The sequence below is a fragment of the Seriola aureovittata genome, chromosome 24 (assembly GCF_021018895.1).
Source record: "Seriola aureovittata isolate HTS-2021-v1 ecotype China chromosome 24, ASM2101889v1, whole genome shotgun sequence".
NCBI lineage: Eukaryota > Metazoa > Chordata > Actinopteri > Carangiformes > Carangidae > Seriola > Seriola aureovittata.
This window is the reverse complement of record NC_079387.1, coordinates 8496278-8515403: the sequence shown is the minus strand read 5'-3', so window position 1 is coordinate 8515403 and position 19126 is coordinate 8496278. Positions and strand designations below refer to the sequence as shown.

Here is a 19126-nt window from a genome sequence, read left to right as displayed (position 1 = left end):
CAGCAGTATCACGCTGTTCTGCTCTCTCACAGGTTGTGATCCGATGTCGCATGAACCGAAGACTAGCGAGTTTGAAGAAGCTGGTAGACAGCGTGAGGAACCTGCCCTCGGCACAGAAAGGTTTCGATTATCCCGAGATCTCCTCATTCAGAAATAATCTCATTTTGCGGTGTCAGGAAAGCATGCTTAATTGAATTTATTTCTAGAGGTAAAATTGAAATAAAATCCCTTCAGGTTATTATGAGGTTCTTGGAACATATATGCAATCCTGAGGAACAGGGCTATTTATGGTACTCTGTGCATTTAGTTATACTTTTATTACTGAATATTTCTCACTGACCTTTTGCTTTTATAATTGTCTCACCTCTTTTATGTTCACTTTAGTCGGAGAGAAGAAGCCGTGTGACCTGGAGATATCGCCAGACAAAGTCTTTCCATTTTCTTTTCCCATTTTCCCTGATGAACATGACCCACTGGTGAGTATGTTACATATTTAATGCACCCTAACAGCAAACTGTAAAAGTTACTGTCCTAATGCAGATTACAAGCAGTTAGATATGTTTGAAGTGTACCTGCCCATTTATGTCAAAGACAGAAATCAGCAGCCTGTCAGCAAAAGAGTTTGATCACCTTGTTAAATCTAAATTATCCAAATGGGAGCTGAAATATAGTAGACGAGAAACCTCTGAAAAGTGAATGCTGGCTATTGTCCTGCACATGAAACAATTTTCATTCATTATTTCCCCTGAAAGACGTCTTTGATCTAACCGTGGAATCAAAGAGAAGCTCACTTTCCCGCACTTTGATTAAATCTTTCAATTCCCTGATGCCCCGTAGAGGAACGGCCTCGGTTTTCAACTGAACAAATAACGCCATTTGTCTCCTTGATATTTCTAGACTCACAGTAATTTGGTCTCAGTGCCTGTGGATCCTATTGATGTGACTGTGACAACGCATATTCCTTTCTTCAAGCTTAAAGTAGGTATTTCCTGCAGCACCTGCTCATCTGAACATCACACTTATAGCTCAACATCCAGCACCTGCAGTGGTGAAAAGTAAAGAAATATTGATGCAATGTCACTCTGCTTGTGCATGACTGACAATTTATGTTTGAGTTTGGCCATTTCCTGTTTTATTTTGTAGTTAATTTCCTTGTGTGTCTCGATGTTTTACTTCCTGTCTTTGTCCTGTTTCCCTCCTTGTTGATTTGTCTGCCCCGCCCTAATGTGTTTCACCTGTGTTCAATCAGCCTTGCCTCCCTTGTGTCTATTCAGTGTCTGTGTCAGTTCGTCTGTTGAAGTTCCTTGTGTTACATCGTGCTTTGGCTTCCTGTTAGGTTGGTTCACCAGTTTTGTAGTTTCTTCTGCCTATTGAACATTTTTCACTGAATCCCTTGTGTTGGTTGCATTTGGGTCCAGCCTTTACCTCATACTGTGAAAAGTATTGTACATGCGTATCATAAGCCATATAATAAAATACAGTGCTTGTTGAATATTAAACCAGTGGTTTCCAACTGTTTTTGGCTTGTGGGTTAGGGTAAACCTCTGAGATGACTTCATTCAAATAATTGTTCCTAAAAACATCAGATTGAACATTTATATTTTTTCTTATTATTCATCGCGTTATGATCCCCCTGAATTATTTTGTGACCCTCTGGAGGTGTCTGACCCCTAATCTGGGAACCACAATTAACCAATAATTAAAACCACCTTGAGCAGCAGCTACAATAGTAAATGCTACGTACACATTGTTGCATCAGTATTAAGAATCTTAAATCTCATACAAGTCATTTCTCATATCTGTTTTGATGTAGTGTTGATATTCTTTTTTTTGGGGGGGGGCTTTTTATGCCTTTATTCGATAGTATAGTGGAGAGAGACAGGAAACGGGGAGGCAGAGATGGGGAATGACAGGCAGCGAAAGGCAGTCCGATGCGGGATTCGAACCGGGGCCAACTGCAGCGAGGACTGTAGCCTCTACACATGGGGCGCCTGCTTAGACCACTACTCTACACAACGCCCTTTGTCGCTATTCTAACCATAGTGTTTGTTGATACTGTTTTGGCCCTCTAGGTTCCTCAGCACTATAAGCTTATGGGCTACGAGCCTGTGTCAACCTGGGAGGCATTTAACTCTTATATCCCCACTACTCTGGCCAGACCACTTCGCACTGGAGCTCCGGTAACTATACAGCACCTTCACTCAAGCATACTGATCTTTCTACTAATTTGTTCTTGGATTGCCTTTAAAAAAATTAATCTCACTGTGTTGTTGTTGCTTTTCAGGACGAGGCTGGAGCCGAGAAGGAACAGCAGCATGAAAATGAAGAAGAAGCTGCGGAAGCAAAGGAGGTGGCGGGTCTCAGCTTCACTGCCCCTGAAGCTCTGCTCAGACCTTTCCCTGCAAACCCGCTCAGGATCTTTGTAAGGCTTCTCATTCATTTCCCCTACATGATGATGTGTTTCAAGGTGACAGGTATATTCAAACTAGAATTGTTCCCGTGTTTATCTCGTGATATTGTGGTTTAGAATCCGGCTCCAGGCCTGCAGGCTTACAAACCGACCCCTAATTACCTGGAGAGTGATCTGGAGTTCCACCTCTGCCCTCTGCCCAGGTAAGAAGAGTCATCTTCTGTCATGTTGTCCTTTTATTTCTCTTGGGCATCAAAACAATTGCACAAAACAGTGCTTTCTGTCTGCAGGTACACAGTCTCAGAGAGCAACATGCATGACACAAGGACTCTGCACACTCAGAAGAAGTTTCTGGATCGCAAGGTTAGAGACTTTGTAGTCAGTGAACTTCTCTGAAAAGCTTTTAGTCTTGTCTGTAAGGCACTTGAACCCTGTTTTGATCATCTTTGTTTGGACATGTTAGAAAACGTTTTCCTGCTGGACTGAAGTGTTTGATAATCACAGGCATTTTTCAAAGTTGACCACTTTCAGTAAAAGTTGATGTAGCTCCATTTTTAGATCTGAAATGTTGTTTGTTCTTTTTTTTTCTCTTGACCAACAACAGGAAGTGATAAAAGGGGTCATGACATGGAAGAACTTCGATTCGATCGCCTTGAACTCTTTGTCCAACCAACCTGCTCTCACCAGTGGCTGTGCCCTGCGCAGGTAGGTCACAACTGCTTTTCTTGGACTGAGAAAGTGAAAGCTGGACCCTAACAGAGCTAAATTATAATGTGAGCTGTGAGGTGAATACACTTTCACCTACCTGCTTTTTTATTTGTCGACTAAATTTTAGTTCAACCTTAGACAATAGAAGCTGGAGTTTGCTACCTTTTTATTACCACTACATCTCTGTGTGAAATATTAAGTTGTGCCAGTTCCTGTTTTTCCTCCTTTTTACTGAGCAAGGAAGTGAGAATGACTTCATATAGAAAACAGCCACCCAGAAGTTAAAACAGAGGTTGTACTCACCCCGAGGTTCCTGTGTTAAACCAGCCTTATGTGGAAGTAGTCGCTGAGGAGCTCCAACTGGAGCAAAGCACCAACAAAGCACATGTTTACACTACCTGTTTACAGAGTACAAAGTGGCTGTTGTTCACATCTGCTGTCCATATTTTTACCGCCTGCATAGGAATTTGAATTTATGACCCTCTGGTGGCAAAACTGCTGCTCCAGATTTGAGTTTTTACAAGATATATCAAGCTACAAAAAATTAATGGTAGATTATTGAATAATGAAAAATTATTGTCTATTTCAGCCTTAGTTATTTTAGAAAGGTTTGCAGACAACTTATTTCTATCTACCTCTTTCTCTTTCCTTCCTTCTCAAGTGATACCAGTAGATATTTATCCTCTCGCCCTATTATCCTACTCATCATCTCACATACAGTTTTACAGGAACATGACTTCTCGCACTCTTCAAAAATAGATGTGTTAGAGCCAAGTCCGCACAAGTTCCAGCACCTGATAGGTTGGAGGCTGTCAAAGTGTCTACTCGTAACATATCCGGCAGAACTCATTTCACAGTCATAGAGTTGGAGTACATGCAGTACTGCGCTTACAGCAGGTATCATTTTGGATTTCAAGTATTGGTTCTGATTCCATTTAATTTAGAAAATAAGCTGCTTTTTATTTTAAATCCCACTGCGGTTTTATAAAGAACAGAAAGAACAGTGGGTGTGGTTCTTATATTCTGTCGGTAAAGTTGTACATTCCTAAAATCGATCCTGTGTGTTGAGATTAGTTTTCTCCCTCTGGTTTTAGAGCCTTGGATATCATCAATCTGACTTAAATGTACATCTTGACTTGCTTGGAGTGAAAAGGCCACATTTCAGTAGTTTTGGCCTGAAGATTAATTATTATTAGTGCAGTGGTCTGCTGGTTCCAATTTTCCAGCTGTTATTTAGATTAAATGTCTCTGTTTCTAAAATTAAAGCAAGGAACAGGTAAGTAATTGGAGATTTTAAAAACAAGGAATCGTGGACGCTTCCTGTTGAACTGAATTTAAACTGAATTTTTGAGTCATCCAGCAGCCGAACACACTCGTGTCTTCTTTCTACAATGGAAACGAGACATTGTTCAGAATAAGCGGAGAGCCCCTCACACACAGTCTCCACTCACACTGTGGAATAATGATTTATTCAGACTTTAGCCTAAATGGACAGTGAATAAATTATGATATTTTGATGTAGCGTATTAGTGAACACAGCTTGGGGCTGTCCTGTTCTATTTGTGGTGCACTGTATGTTTCTTTGAGCACCCTGTCACAATGACTATGACTCAGGTGTGCAAAACACTTCCTGTTTCTGACTTTTTCTATGTACAGAATGTTGTAATTTATCTTGCATGATAGGATTTCTTGTTTCAAGATGATTTAAGTAACAAAATGAAAGTTGCAGAGCTAATGATGCAATGTACCCAGGGAGATATGAAACCATTTTAAGTCTTTATTTGAGAAGATCCCCAAGTAATTTGGCCAACCACTGTTCACATGATGTATCTGTGAATATGTGGGTTTGACTACTATTTTCCTACAACTCTCTCTCTCTCCTCACCTTTCTGTCTACTTCCCATCTCTCTCCACCTTCCTTCACCTTACATAATCAGATGCCTGGAAAGGCAAAATATTCTCTTTATGCCTGTCACCACTGATCTGCAGGATAACTGAAGATATATTCTTGTTTTTTCATGCAAGAGATGACTTTCCCCCAGCCTCCCTGCTCAGTCTCATTAATTTTCCAGCACTGCATCACCGGTTACATTCACTGTGTCTCCGGTTATCTTACACACACAAACAATATGATTTATGTCAGGTGATCGTAATAGCAGATGAGAATGAAATTGACAGAAACTTGACAGCAGGAGAATGAGAGATGTGTTTTCCTTATGTAATATGTGTTAATGATTGAAGGGACTGTGTTGTATCTCAACTACCAACAAACTTTAAAACAGCAACTCTGTAGGTACAGATTCTACTTATTTTACAGCTGTACTACTTTAATTAACTACCACTAGTTAATTTTACTGTCATTAAAATTTTACCGCCATTATTTTGTTAATATGTGATGCTTTTAGATTGAGGAGTAAAACTTTCTGACTTGGGGGATCAAAATGCTGTTCAATAACAGTTTAAGATAGAAATATTTGAAATAAATTACATTTCACAAAAATAGCACAGTATACCTCAAGTTACAAAACACTATGCTACTAACGTCAGACTAAATGACTAGATAAATGCCGCTGGTTATGTTAGTATGATAACTACATGGAAACTACCAACTGTAAAACACACACATTCAGCACCAGACATGTATCCACATACTGTTTTTATAATAAACTCGTATCTCCATTTACAAAAGATGGGCTGTTAAGTTTGATATGTTAGTATAGGTAAAGTAAAATAGTAGTAAATCACTTGTTTGAAACCAGTTAGTGGTTACTAAGAACTTAGGAAGGACTTGTACTGGTACAACCCAGTCCCAGACTGTGACTGTATGTCTATGTGACCATGTGTTTCCATGCTCCTGCCATTATAAAGTGTCTGTTCAGAATGAAATCACAGCTTAGAGCAGGGTTGCTTCCCAAAGCCAAACCTGTCAATGTTTTAAATCTATTTTTGCCTGTGAGTGGTATCAGCTTTCACTCAGGAGTATTTTTAATGTTCCTGTTCAAACTGGGATTTCAAACAACCCTAAGCAGTCCTTTCATCTGAGTAAGAAGTATCTGACCACTGTCTCGATTTTGTGATGTTTGGTCTCGCTCTTCAGGAAAAAAAGCTGTGTGTGTGTGTGTGTGTGTGTGTGTGTGTGTGTGTGTGTGTGTGTGTGTGTGTGTGTGTGTGTGTGTGTGTGTGTGTGTGTGTGTGTGTGTGTGTGTGTGTGTGTGTGTGTGTGTGTGTGTGTGTGTGTGTGTGTGTGTCTCCTTTAGGTCTGTCGACTACAGCACAGATGTACTTCCACTCACAGCACCTCGTCCTCTCACCACCTTTCCTGATGATCTGACACCACTAATGGACAAACCGTAAGCACATACCACACTATTGACACTATTGATCTGCTTGTGTTTTCTCTCAGCAAGAAAAAGTGAGTACAATCGCTGCTCCGATGCTCAGATTATGTACAGTATGTTTTTATCTGTGCGCAGGTGTGAAGGCTCAGGAGTTCAACTGACTCCAGATATGATCAGAGCAGAGTTCTTGTCTGGGGAACCTCTGGTCTCCAATAGCAACCTCACCACGGGAATGACAGCCTGGTAAGTCTACTGGTGCAGCATTTGCGTTGCTAAGACAGAGGTTACAACATAACAATGACATTATGTACAATGAATCCTTACTGACCTGAAGGAAGCACTTCCCATGCAACAAATAGGATGAATGTATATGAAAGTATATCCATACACATTGCAGATAGTGGTAGTTGGAAAGGGCATTAAACATGTTGTAAGTTTTAAGACAGAAAAATCCTCATGATAAACTAAATATGAAGTTAATGAATGTTCAAATTGCGTAGATGAAAACTTCAAACGCTGCGTGAAGCTCTCTTTTAACTGCTGCCATCACAATGAAAAAGATCATTTAGATATAATTGATAAAGATTTCTAACTATAACTACTTTTCATTATCTATGAAGATAAGATTATATTTTTATGGCTGAAGTTCCAGCCTTGACTCAAAATGCACTCTTATCATATAAATTCATAGTGTACCTGATACCATACGTGTGCGGGTCTAAATTGTTAGCATCCTCTAGCAAATGACAATTTAACTGTCCCTGCAAAGGGGTTTTTAAAAGTATTGTCATCCCTTTTGTAGAGATATACTGTCATATTTTTGACAGATTATAGCTTGTTTAGGCATAGATTACTTTAATCTAAATCTTGCAATTATTAAATGGAGGCTCTTGTCTACTGGTCTCTCTATTCCCTGCTGAATCTGTCCAGTTCTTCCATTGATAACGTTAAATTTCTCTGTCACAGGCACCAGAGGGAGCTTCAGATGGAGGCGACATACAGGTCTGAATTCAACCAGATGGGAAGAAGAGTGATGACCAGGCTGAGGCAACTTGGAGTCGACAACGGAACTTCTCATTCACCAGGAGAGGACTGCGAATAGGTAAAACACCCACACACACTTCCTCGAAACACACGGACACCCGGGAACCAGGATATGTGCGTACACACGCTTGCACGAGAAACTACATTCGTGGCACCACAAATAAGCGCTATACTCAGCCGTACGAGACTCTACATTGTCTGCGCTGCCACTTCTGTAAAATAAAACCTGGTTACTTTCTCACCCACCTATAAGCCTTCCTCCCACCCACTCAAAATTACCAGTAAGCTCCGCTCCTGTTCTCTTACAAATCCTGGAAATTCGTTATCCCTCCACCCACTCGGATCCATACATAAGCACAGCGACAGTATATTCTAACACATTACTGACAAACTGCATTCAATTAAAAATGATAATTCTGCATTTTTTACACCGTTCACAGTTTACGTTGTCGTAGAAACACAGTGCGACTGCGCTTCTCACTATTAAACCTTATTATGCCGCAAACAACAGTGTCACACTTGACCTTTGGTGACAGTTAAATATGATTGAACCATTTTTTATTTGAAATGCATTTGCCCTGAAAAGCTTGCTGATTTGTAAGCTATCCCAGCAACATCAATTCAACATTTAAAAGGTCATATTTATTGCGGTTATAAAGAGAAAGCTGTTGAGGTCTGAATTTAATTTCCAGAAGAGCCGGCAGGCTGTGAGCTCACTGTGATGGAGTCCAGTGCAGCACATGTGTCCGCTCTCACCCCTAGAGGGAGCTCCAACTCTATGAGCTTGACAATTAGAGCAGCTCTCCAGTTTATTTGTCCTTCAGTGAGTGACTGTGTGTGTGCTCACTTGATGGCATTGTATTTTAGAAATGTACAGTGAACGTACAGTGTCTCTTTGAACCCCCCCAACAGTTTTTAGACACAGAGTTGGCCTATAGCCAAGCTACTAGAATGAGCTGAGGTGATAGTAGAGGGTGGATTATAAAGGATAGTAACCTTGTTTTCACTGCAGCTGAAATTCCATTGAGAAATTGACTGTTTTATTAATGCTCACGTAATTACATTTTCCCTCCTTTGTGCAGGTTAAGACTTGATATATATATGTATATATATATATATATATATGCTTCACGGGAAGCAATACTACAGCTACATTTTTAATTAGAGCCACAGCAGTGATATACATTTAATAAGTAATAGACAGTGTAATAATAGTAACAGAAACGCGTGTGAGAGAGAGAGACAGCGTATGTTTGATGTGTGTGAAGGGAGAGAGGGAGGAAATGAGGAGATACAGTACAGCAGTGCTCTCTTTTTTACAGTCAGTTTGTATAATTTATTCACCCAGCAGTCAGCATCTGTTTTATACCATTTCCAGTAAAAAAAAAAATATAACCTCTACCATGGTAACATGTGTGTCACCCCGCGAATACAGTATCCATTATTTTCTTTTCTCCAACCTTCTTGAAAAATGAGGTATAACACTTAGAGACAGCAGCTAAATCCCTAAACCCTATGACAAGAACGTAGCCTTGCTCAGTTGACATGTTCGCCACAATAACCTGACCATCCTCAGAAATCATCTAGAGGAGGACAGAATGAAAGCAAGCGGTCGTTTGTGAGACAGAAACTGCCTCTGTTGCTGTCTCTTCTCTCCATCGGCTAATATTTACTACTCCTGGGACAAACCAACAATAACCAGCAGCAACGGACGTGATCGCAACTTTTAACACCATCTCTCTTTTCTTGTCCATCTCTGGCTCGCAGTTACCGCTCGCTCTTTCCTCGCTTTTCACTTCACACATTTCACTGAATTACTCCCTAACACTTCCTGGGTGAGAAATTGTGTTGCGGTCTTGGTAGGTTTTGCCTCAGAGTAATGGCCCCTCAGAGATACTACATCCCCCCTGAAATTCTTTTGACTGGCAACCCAGCAACTTCTTTCAAAAGCTGAAATAAATTTGGTTCCACTTTGAACAAAGCCTTTTGCGTATTCTGTGTTTGGAATGGCTTCATGTGGCGCTTTGAACGCCTCGAAGGCTTGAGGCGTGCAAGATGTATTTAACGGTCAAATATAAAGCACTTACTCTTGAGGCTATTTGAGTCTAGAGTAAAGCTAATTCTGTATGTTTTGAAATAATTTTGAATTAAAAAAACTTAATCCATGTCTTCAATCAAAGACACACCAGAAGGTGGACGTGTTGAAAATACTGGGTATGGTCCAGTCACTGTTTATGACGGAATGGCAGCCAGAGATAACGAACATAAAATCTCCACGTCAGCCGTTTATCCACCATAAACAACTTTGCTCTGAATAATAGCCCTGACATTCTCACTGAGTATTTCTGTGCTCAGCTGAGGGTCGTTGAAGTGTTGAGTCTGCTCCACGTCTTGTTCTTGGTGATAGAAAGGCGTAATGGCTGTGGAACTGGCAAGGCAGAGCGAATGAAAGGCCTGTCGAAAATTAAGCTATGGCACGCTTCTACTTCTGTCCAAATTCAGTGCATTTAAGTGCAAGGAACAACTGCGCTGCCACAACAAGGTCGTGTGTGTGTGACTTGCCCTCTCAAAATGGCTTATAATGGAAGCAGATCAGAAAAGCAGCAACAGGTGAATGGACTCTTTGGTCCTGTAACTGCTGCTGCTTTTCCACCCACTGAAGATCAGAGCTCCAAAAAGTGTTTGATTTCTTGTGCATAGAATTCACAACATCAGAAAGTCTCTGATTGCAGAAACTAGATGGCGTTCCGTGAGATAATTTGGAGTATATTTATACGTGTGACCCGTTATTAAAACTTATTTAATCCAATTGCCACAATGCAGCAGAGGACCCCAAATATAATATAATACAATAACTTGAATGTACCAAACTATGGAAGATAATTTAAAGGTAATTTGGTCACAGTAATCACAAGTTAGTTACAGTTTTTTCTGTTGTACATACCGAATATGCAGATCCTGTAAAATCAAGGGAAGATGGACTAAACTTCTTTTGAGCCTCTAACATTGATTGAATGGTTGATTTATCCATTGATCAACCTTCAATTTTTATCCTTTTACAGCTGTCCGAGTGAGTGGACGCAGAACTAGAAATTCAGTATTGATCGGCTGCTCCGTACTTTGAGCTGGAGTCACTTTCCAAGCCTTAAGTGGTTTTGTGATCGTGAGAAAATAATGAGCCAGAATCTCAGCATCATAACTTTGACCCAAAGTACTGTGTCATTTGAAAAATGATAATTTAGAGTCTTTCTCACTCTCACACTTATTGTGATTCTGAAAGTCCTTTTTTCTTTTTACTTTTTTTTTTCAAAATACCGTTGTTCCCATCTTTCCATAGCCTGCAGCTTTTTCATGATAATGTGAAAATTATGAGTCACCTTTGAGTGAGCTGTTCAAAGATGCTGTGCTTTTTTGTTTGACACACTCTAGCTCAGGTAAAAATGTGAATGGTAGCATTCTCTTGTCGGCCGGTATATTTACCTTTTCTTTTTAAATGTAATTTAGAGATTTTCATGTGCCCTTTTTTCTCTTTTCTTACTCCCTGAATTTCTACATTGGAATAAATTACTCCTTTGTTCTGCAAGTAGCTCAGTCTTGATTGTGCACATTCTCTGCCCTAACAAGAGAGAAAGTCCACTTAATAGCTTCTATCACTGAGACTCTTGTATTTGCAGTGTTAATACGTTCTATTTCGAAATGTTAGTTTTCTGCAATCCTTGCCAAAACCTCAAGTAATGCATAATTGCTGCGTTCCTTGTCAGCTCTTGGTGGTGTGGTTACAATGCTTGTATTGCTATCAGTCTCTGTTAGCTTTATAAAACTACTCCTCCTTACTGTTAGCCCCTACTAAATGCTGTTAGACTGTCAGATGTGGGAGTGAATGTAAAACGGATGTTTGAAGAGTTATGAGGGATTGTAAGATGAATAAATGGAGGTCTTTAGCTGATGAGACTGAGCTCATCCCAGCCGCTGTGTTTCCTTATCCACAGTGGATTTAGTACATTAACAAATCTCCATCTCTCAAGGAGGAAATATTTCCCCCTGCCATTGCATTAAAATGTTGCCTTGGCTTCACGGCATTAAAGCAGAGAAGCAGAGATGGAGTCATGCTCCTAGATAGATGTGTTTGAGGGGAAGAAACTGCGATACGACACACATCAAATGTTTATTTAGTTTAAACTTAACTCAGATTAGCCTAATCAAAGTAGTGCAGGACAGAGCAGAGGGGCCAGAGTGGGATGGAATCAGCTGAAGGTGAACGATGACCTGTGGATATTGGCTCAAACAGTGTTGTCACATGTGTAGGTGAAGTAGCGTATATTAGTTTTACCTTCAGTGAAATTTAGTGCTGTCAAATCCCACCTTCACCTGACCTTGGTTGTCTTTTGAATTGGAAAGATTTACTTGAACAACTTCAAATTTAGATAATGGAGGTTACACCGAATCTGAAAGCTTCCAAAAAGGGGAAACCAACAGGCAGATGCCACAGTAGCCAACCATTTGAAAGAGGGACTAATGCTCTGGATTCGGAGAAAAATGGCTAAATGGACTCTGGGTATTCTTAAGAGCAATTTTGTAACAAGGACAAGTGTTTGTTCGTGTCTGTCTCTGTGTAAATATTCTTGAGCTAGAACTCTTACTTTTGTCTCTAATGGACACTAAGTAAAAACCACTCATGCTGTGTGTCCACATTGGTAAAGGCCTACAGTGATTCTTTACAAAAGCAGTAGGAGTGGTGATGGCTTACTCGTCTACCACAATCTCCAGGACTACGTCTGCCCCACAAGTGAGGCCTGTGTCCCGTCTTTTTTAAATCTTCACATCACTTTCTCTGTTGTTGTCCTTTAGTGGGTCTAATTCATGTATGTGACAGCATGACAGACCAGAAAAATATGATTCATATCAGTGTCTGGAAATGCATTTCCAAAGATGAACTATGCAAGAATCTGAATTCGGTTTACTTGTCAGTTTGATTGGCGGTGAATATGGCTGGCTACATAAAGAGCTGTGCTTTCATTTCACATAGTGAGGGGTGTGCAGTGTAGCATTAAATAGGCCACCGACACAAAACAGGGACCACATAAATCCCCCTGACATTTCTGCGGACGGAAATACAAATGTTTATTTTTGATGGGGGGGGGGAGAAAAAAAAACAAAGAGCAAATAAAACCCCCCCCTTTTTTTTTTTCTTTTAGTAGGCAGGCCTTACCTTGGATTGGGTATTTCTTGAGCCCGGCTAAAAGAAAACACAGTGACTGAGACGAGAATGGCTACAGATACTGGATTTCATGGTTAAAAAAAACATTTTTTTCGTATCTCATTCAATTCATTTAATATTTTTGAACTTTCGCTTTACTGTCCCTCATGATCAGACATAGGAGAATGTTCATTAAGCCAACTGCATTTCTTGATCTGAGTTGTGCATCTCTGTTAAATATCATTTCCCAGAGGAGGAAATTGGAGCTATTTTGAGTTGTTTTTCTGTAAATGTAATTTTCTATTTAGGGTTTAGCTTTCAAAGATGCCAGGGTCAAGACCAAAATCACTGCTGCTTACGGCATGTCTAGTAGTTTCAGCTACCTTATTAGAAACTTTCCTGTTCCTGCTCCTTGCATTTTCTCTGTCAGTACTCTTGTGAAATTGCCTATTTGTCAGAAATATCTGCACCTTACACCCTTTAGACAATTTTCTACATGTTTACTATACTTGACAAATGAAGTGATTGTGATTCAGAGTGAGGTTCACGCTATCCTTTTAAATGACTGTGGGAGAGGGTGACAGGGAAGCAGTGAGCAGTATACAGAGGAGAGGTGGAGACAAGGCAGTAATTAGCAGCATACACTACACACAAACACAATTCCACCATTATATATTATAATAATATACTTTATAAAACTTTTTAAAGCAAAGTTTGCAAAGTACATCATGTGCAATCATGTAGTGACCTCACAGACTACGAAATGTGATAATATAATAGTTTTAATTGATTAAAGAGTGGCTGAAGTGAAAACACTGAAGTGAATGAATTGTATGAATGGTGAAGAAGAAGTTTTATTGTTCTTCAAAACCTGAGAGTTTGAAATCGTCAAAGTGGACATATTTTTAGGAGTTAAAATGTGAGCTGAAGAAAAAGAGATGAAAGCAGCTGAAATGTCAATTGACATATTACAAATAAAAGCAGCAGTAGTAGTTAGTAGTGTTATTAAAATGAACAAGACGGCACCACTTGTAATTTTAGTTGGAGTAAGAGATGAAGGCGGTTGAAATTAAAGTCTACATGATGAAAACCTTTGTAACGTTAAATGAGGAATAAGGGATGAAAGCGGTTGAACTGTCATTCAAAGTGTATCAGATAAAAACAGTTGAAATGTCAGTTGATGAGGAAGTGGACAAGTAAGGATAATGATAGTAATAATAGTTATAATAGTTTAAGAGTGTGCTTTGCTGAATGATTTAGAGTTACCGTGTGCCTTCTTTTTATGCAACGGTACATCATGTCATTGTCACATTTCCGTCATATCCTTCATAACTCTTTTTAATTAGGATCATTAGAGAGCCTTGAACCTGCAGTGCTTGGCACAAGACCTGCACCACAGACAGGGTTAATCCTTTCAAAGAAATATGTCTCTTATATCACACTTGGTGTGAAAGCACTGCTTTCCGTGCCGTTGTAATGTAAGATCATTAGAAACCCTGTGTGGTCTTAACATTGGTGGAGTTTTCTTTCAATGAAAGCCACCCCCCCGGTAACTGCAGTTGGCTCCACATACTGTTCAGCCATAAGACTCGAATAGTCACATGTTCGCAATAATACTCTGAGAGTTAGCGTCACTTAAGGACTGAAATGGCTCCAGTGAGAAGCCCTGAGAGTATTTCTTTCAACAAGTTTCCAAATTGAGTGCTGTAGGAAAAGTAGTTTTTATGTAAGACACAAAATAACATGAGAGAATCAGAAAGGTGGTTACTAGATTCTTGTTTGCTGCTAATTAGCTTAGTAACCACAGCACAAACACGGTGAAGTAAGCCATCTATACAATTACTGAGCTAGAGAAGCTGTTTGTAGCTAACAGTCGTCCCAGTGAGTGTTCTTAGTACTACAATAATTCATTATATACAGGTTAGTTCCTTTGAGATTGGGCTTGGTCAAGACAAAAGAAAGAGAGAAAACAGTGTAGTCAGTGGTTTTGAGACAACATGTTTGATTTTTTTTAGCTGAATAAAACTCACATTTGTAAATTGCTCTTGAAGCTCAAAATAATTCTGCTTGCCTTGTTATGTCCCTCCAATTAGAGTATATCCAACATCATCTCTTTCAGTCTGTTTATCCTGCTAGTTCTTCTTACTTCTTACCATACATAATTACATCGCACTGTGTACCTAATATTCCTGCCTAACAGATACCATGGGATCTGAGGAATCCTTTCATTTAAAACTGTGCTTTAGAGTTTATTCTGTTGCAGCATTTACTCGTCTTATGGTCCATTCTTTGCTGCTGTTGTTGAAAGAATGTGTATGTTGCTGCTCCATATTTCACTCCGCCTTAAGAAACCATTCTGTGAGATGCTGATATTGTTGCTGGTTTTTATTTTGCAGGGTTTCTCTTAGTGTTGCATTACTCTTGTAACCAGGGCAGTGAATATGTGGAGAAAAATTTGAAAGTCAAACCATCATAGCACGTTGGAAGAGCAACAAGAGAATGTGCATTTTCTGGAGGAAAATTACGTGGTTGCTGCCAGATGTTGCTGCTTCCAGCTACTGATGAAAGAGTAGGCTACATGTTGACAAGGTTGATCAAGCTTCTTAAACATAAGCGGGTGAATTTCCATCACGTATTGATAAGTCAATGCAGGAAAACATGGCATTGTTTTAATAGCAGAATGGGCAACGTGTAACAACAGTGCCAACGAGTGGCTGCTAATCTGAAATATTCAGTAAACTCCACTTCACATGCTCAATGCAGGAAATGCACAGAATATTAATGAAAATTACACACTTTACCATACTTTTTATTAATGTATTATAATGCTAATATATTCTTCACATCCATGTAAAACACACTGTTATATTCCTAAAATTAATTTAATGCACCATCTACTGATCATCATGAAGAATGCTAAAGGTCAGATCCTTCACAGCGACGACTGTCATTGCAAATTATGTGAAAAATAAAACCTCAATAGCGCAGACATCTTGGCATGCGTGGTGCTAAAATGATCATTTGCCTTTTTTTTTTTTTTTTTTTTGTCTGGCTCCATTTCTCTCCATCTGACATTTTTTATTTTGCCACATTTGTGTATCCTGCTATGCGCTGGGCATTCTGCCGTTTTCAGAGATCACAGCGTGTTTGGTTTGGTGAACCTCAGAGCCTTCTGTAACTACATTCTCTACCTTTTGAGTTTGTTTTTGATTTTTCTTGAACAGCCATGTAAGAAAATCATTAGAGACTTATGCTCTCTCTACTTTTGAAGATATTCAACATGACCTTGAGAAATATTTTCCCTTATTCTAGACTCATATTTCTGAAAATTAATTGTACAGCAAGCAAAGCAATTCAATTGATAGACCTGTTTCCTCATTTTGAGTTGCAGCAGCAACTGTAAAAAGTTCCAACCGTCTAAACTGCCAGAAATCAGAGATAATTAGAGCACAAATTTGTTGCCAACTCCTTTATGTTTAGTTGTTTGGGTGTCTGTATTTACAAAATGAAAAAAAGCTCAGTGTCTTCCAGGGGAGGGTACATGGTGAGAGATAGTTTAATTTGAGTTTTAATTTTGTAATATTACAGCAGTGTAGTGCTGTCAAACTGTGTTCCCTCACAGCTTCAGTAAATACATCATTACTTTTATTTTTGCAGGGAATCTAAATTGATAGAGTGTGGATTTGTTTGAGCTGCAATATAGAATAAAGAGAGTGTGGTACGTTTGTGGCTTTATACAGACTTATTTCCTGTTTCTTAGGATGACACACAATGTTTTGATATTTACACAATAGCTTTTAGAAGTCAAAGCAATTTATCACAAGTAATGCAGTTTTATTGAAGCTAACATTCGAGCTTATGTGTGAGACATACTGTCTGTTGGCTAATGAGTGTGATTACAATTAGTATTGTAACTTTAAAAATGTTGTTACCATATATTATTTACTTATTTGTGAAATTAGATTTTTCAGAATAGTGTGTATACTTGAGATTTTAATGAATACATGTAGTGTGCCTACTTCCGTGCCGCTGAGGTATGAAGAGAGGACAGGCGGACAGAAAGACAGATAGCCTGAGGGGCTGATTGTCCCTCTGCTGATTTCATCATGAAGGGCAATTATTCCTGTGCATTATCATCCTAAGATATCAACAGGCTGCCAGGTCTGGGCTCCCTTCATTTAAATTATGCCTGCCCTCTCCTGTGCTGTGCTGAATTTTCGCATTTGCTGTCACAGCAGGCAAACACCACAAGCCCATATTACCTGGGATCCACTAAATCTTTGCCGAAATGTCTGCTTTGCCTGAAATAGAACAAAACATCAATAATAATCTTAATGTTGTTATAAAATTGCTTAACTGAAAGATAAAGAACTGACAGGATGTGAAATAAAATAAATAACAGTGAATAAACCTTTCAGCAATTATGCAATAAATGAGTTCATGCAGTCAACAAACAGATTTGCCTGAGAGAATGAAATAACCACAAATCCAATAATATTCAAGGTGAATATAAACAAACTAAAACAAAAGGGGACTGCGCTGTCAATGAAAGACATAAGATGAGATTTAAAACTCCTGCCAGCCTGTGTTTTCAAGGAATGATGGTCCAAAGCTAGGCCTTGCAAAGTCTTAAAAATAATCAGTAAAACCTTTCAATCAATTATAAAACAGGACACTAAAGCATGGGAGATATATCATCTTATAATCTAAAGCCGTCCTGCAGCGTTCTGCACAGGAATAATTTTAAGGTTTTGTCGTTTAGTCAGTCAAATTGGGATAAGATAAAAACATGTATAATCCTCAATTTCTCACTGAAATTTGGTATGAATCTTATTTTTCTTTAGAAACCAAATAAGCCTTAAAGTGAGTACTCCAAAACTCAAACTCGTAGAACGTGGATAGAGGAATAATTAGCATCCAATTCTTAATATCGGTGAAACAGTTTATTAGTTTCATTTATCTTGACTGGGTGTCATCAACATATACGTGTAAGTGACTTTGGGAGAGCAAAGATTGAGAATATTTGATGAGTGTTATCAGTGACTGCAAACAGGGTGTTAATCGACACCACTGACACCATAACCTGCAAATGCTGCATTGTTAAACAGCAGCATCAATGAGCTCTCGCACTGGTGACTAAAACCATGTGTAAGACCGAATAACACTACATTTTTGAGGAATGAGCTGACAAAATGCTTCTCAGGAAAGTAGTAGCTGCAGAAAGAAGCTGTCTCCAGCTGTCTTTAGAAGAGACTAAACATGGCAGTATTGAAAAACTCGAGAAGACAATCAGTAAAGATTTGCAGCGCACAAATTTATATATTGAGTTTAAAGCGACACCATAGAATTGAGATTGAATGAAGAAACTTTGCACATGAGCACTTTAAAACTGCTTTTGGTAGATTACAGTTTTGCATTAGCAAGCTCCTTTAAGCAAACTTAGCTATTTTTGTTGCGTTTCTGTTATTTTACTGCTTTTAAAAACAAGATACACCTTTATTATTGTGCAGGAAAACTACCAGTGCGGAATTTCAGATGTTTTCTATGTGGATAGAGCTGTTAACAGCCAACTGCTACGATTTAGTGCCATTTTTACCCCTCACATAACTGTGAGATCAATCATCAATTGTGCTGCTAATTAGCATTCAGTGTATTAAGACACACCTGCTGCTTTAAACGTTGATGTTTCAGGTTGTATTTCTGTTCTGTTCGCTACCTGCTGTGTATTAGATCTTATTCTGCTCTCAGCGCTTTTCTGATTTATTTAAAGATACAGGGGGTGTTACTCACGAGCTCCATCTCCGTGGCCTCGGGCGCACGTCGCCCCGGCTACAAACAAGCCCAACCAGCCTACAACTTGATTTAACCCTGGCACTCAATTTCACTATCGTCTAATCTGTGGAGTCAGGTGATGATGGGGAACTCAATCTCGTGAAGCTACACACCTAATGGTACATTTCGCTGTTGTTGCGCATGCATCTGGGGGGACCTCAGGCGACAAAGAACGCAGTTAGAGAGGTCATGGAAAGGTCAAAAATAGACCCACTAGAGTCCTGAGGGATCAATAGGAATAGGAATCAATGTGTTAAGGCTGTCAAATATCAGTATGGAGTCCTGTAATCTTTCGTTCTGATCCATCGCATGCATTCTCTTCATGTGTCGTCCAAGCGCCCCATTGATGGAGGCTGCAGTGCAACGGTCACCTTTTAAATATGTGAAATGCTTTCAATTAAAGCGTGCTTTAGAGCTGGCTAAGTGGGATTTATGCTGCTGGGCTTCATCAGTGTGTGTGTGTGTGTGTGTGTGTGTGTGTGTGTGTGTGTATGTGTGTGTGTGTGCATGCGCGCACTCTGGGTGGGATTAAGGCCCATAGCACACTTTTAATCTCAGATACAGATTATTACTCTGGTTTCTACGAAAGGCTTCACT

General features: G+C 39.4%; 1 protein-coding gene across 4 annotated transcripts in view; it reads left to right on the top strand.

Annotated features, from left to right (window-relative positions):
* The window catches only part of cfap221 (cilia and flagella associated protein 221), a 130185-nt gene that overhangs the window by 10550 nt on the left and 100509 nt on the right, over positions 1–19126 (top strand). For all 4 annotated transcript variants that reach the window (XR_008826878.1, XR_008826877.1, XM_056371101.1 and 1 more), the window contains exons 15-25: positions 33–120; positions 385–476; positions 898–978; positions 2073–2180; positions 2285–2422; positions 2528–2613; positions 2701–2773; positions 3015–3115; positions 6376–6468; positions 6592–6699; positions 7423–7558. Coding sequence is in view for 2 of the 4 variants with exons in the window: in XM_056371101.1 (XP_056227076.1) it covers positions 33–120; positions 385–476; positions 898–978; positions 2073–2180; positions 2285–2422; positions 2528–2613; positions 2701–2773; positions 3015–3115; positions 6376–6468; positions 6592–6699; positions 7423–7558 (1104 nt within the window). In the remaining 2 variants the exon portion in view is untranslated. The remainder of the gene's footprint in view (positions 1–32; positions 121–384; positions 477–897; positions 979–2072; positions 2181–2284; positions 2423–2527; positions 2614–2700; positions 2774–3014; positions 3116–6375; positions 6469–6591; positions 6700–7422; positions 7559–19126) is intronic.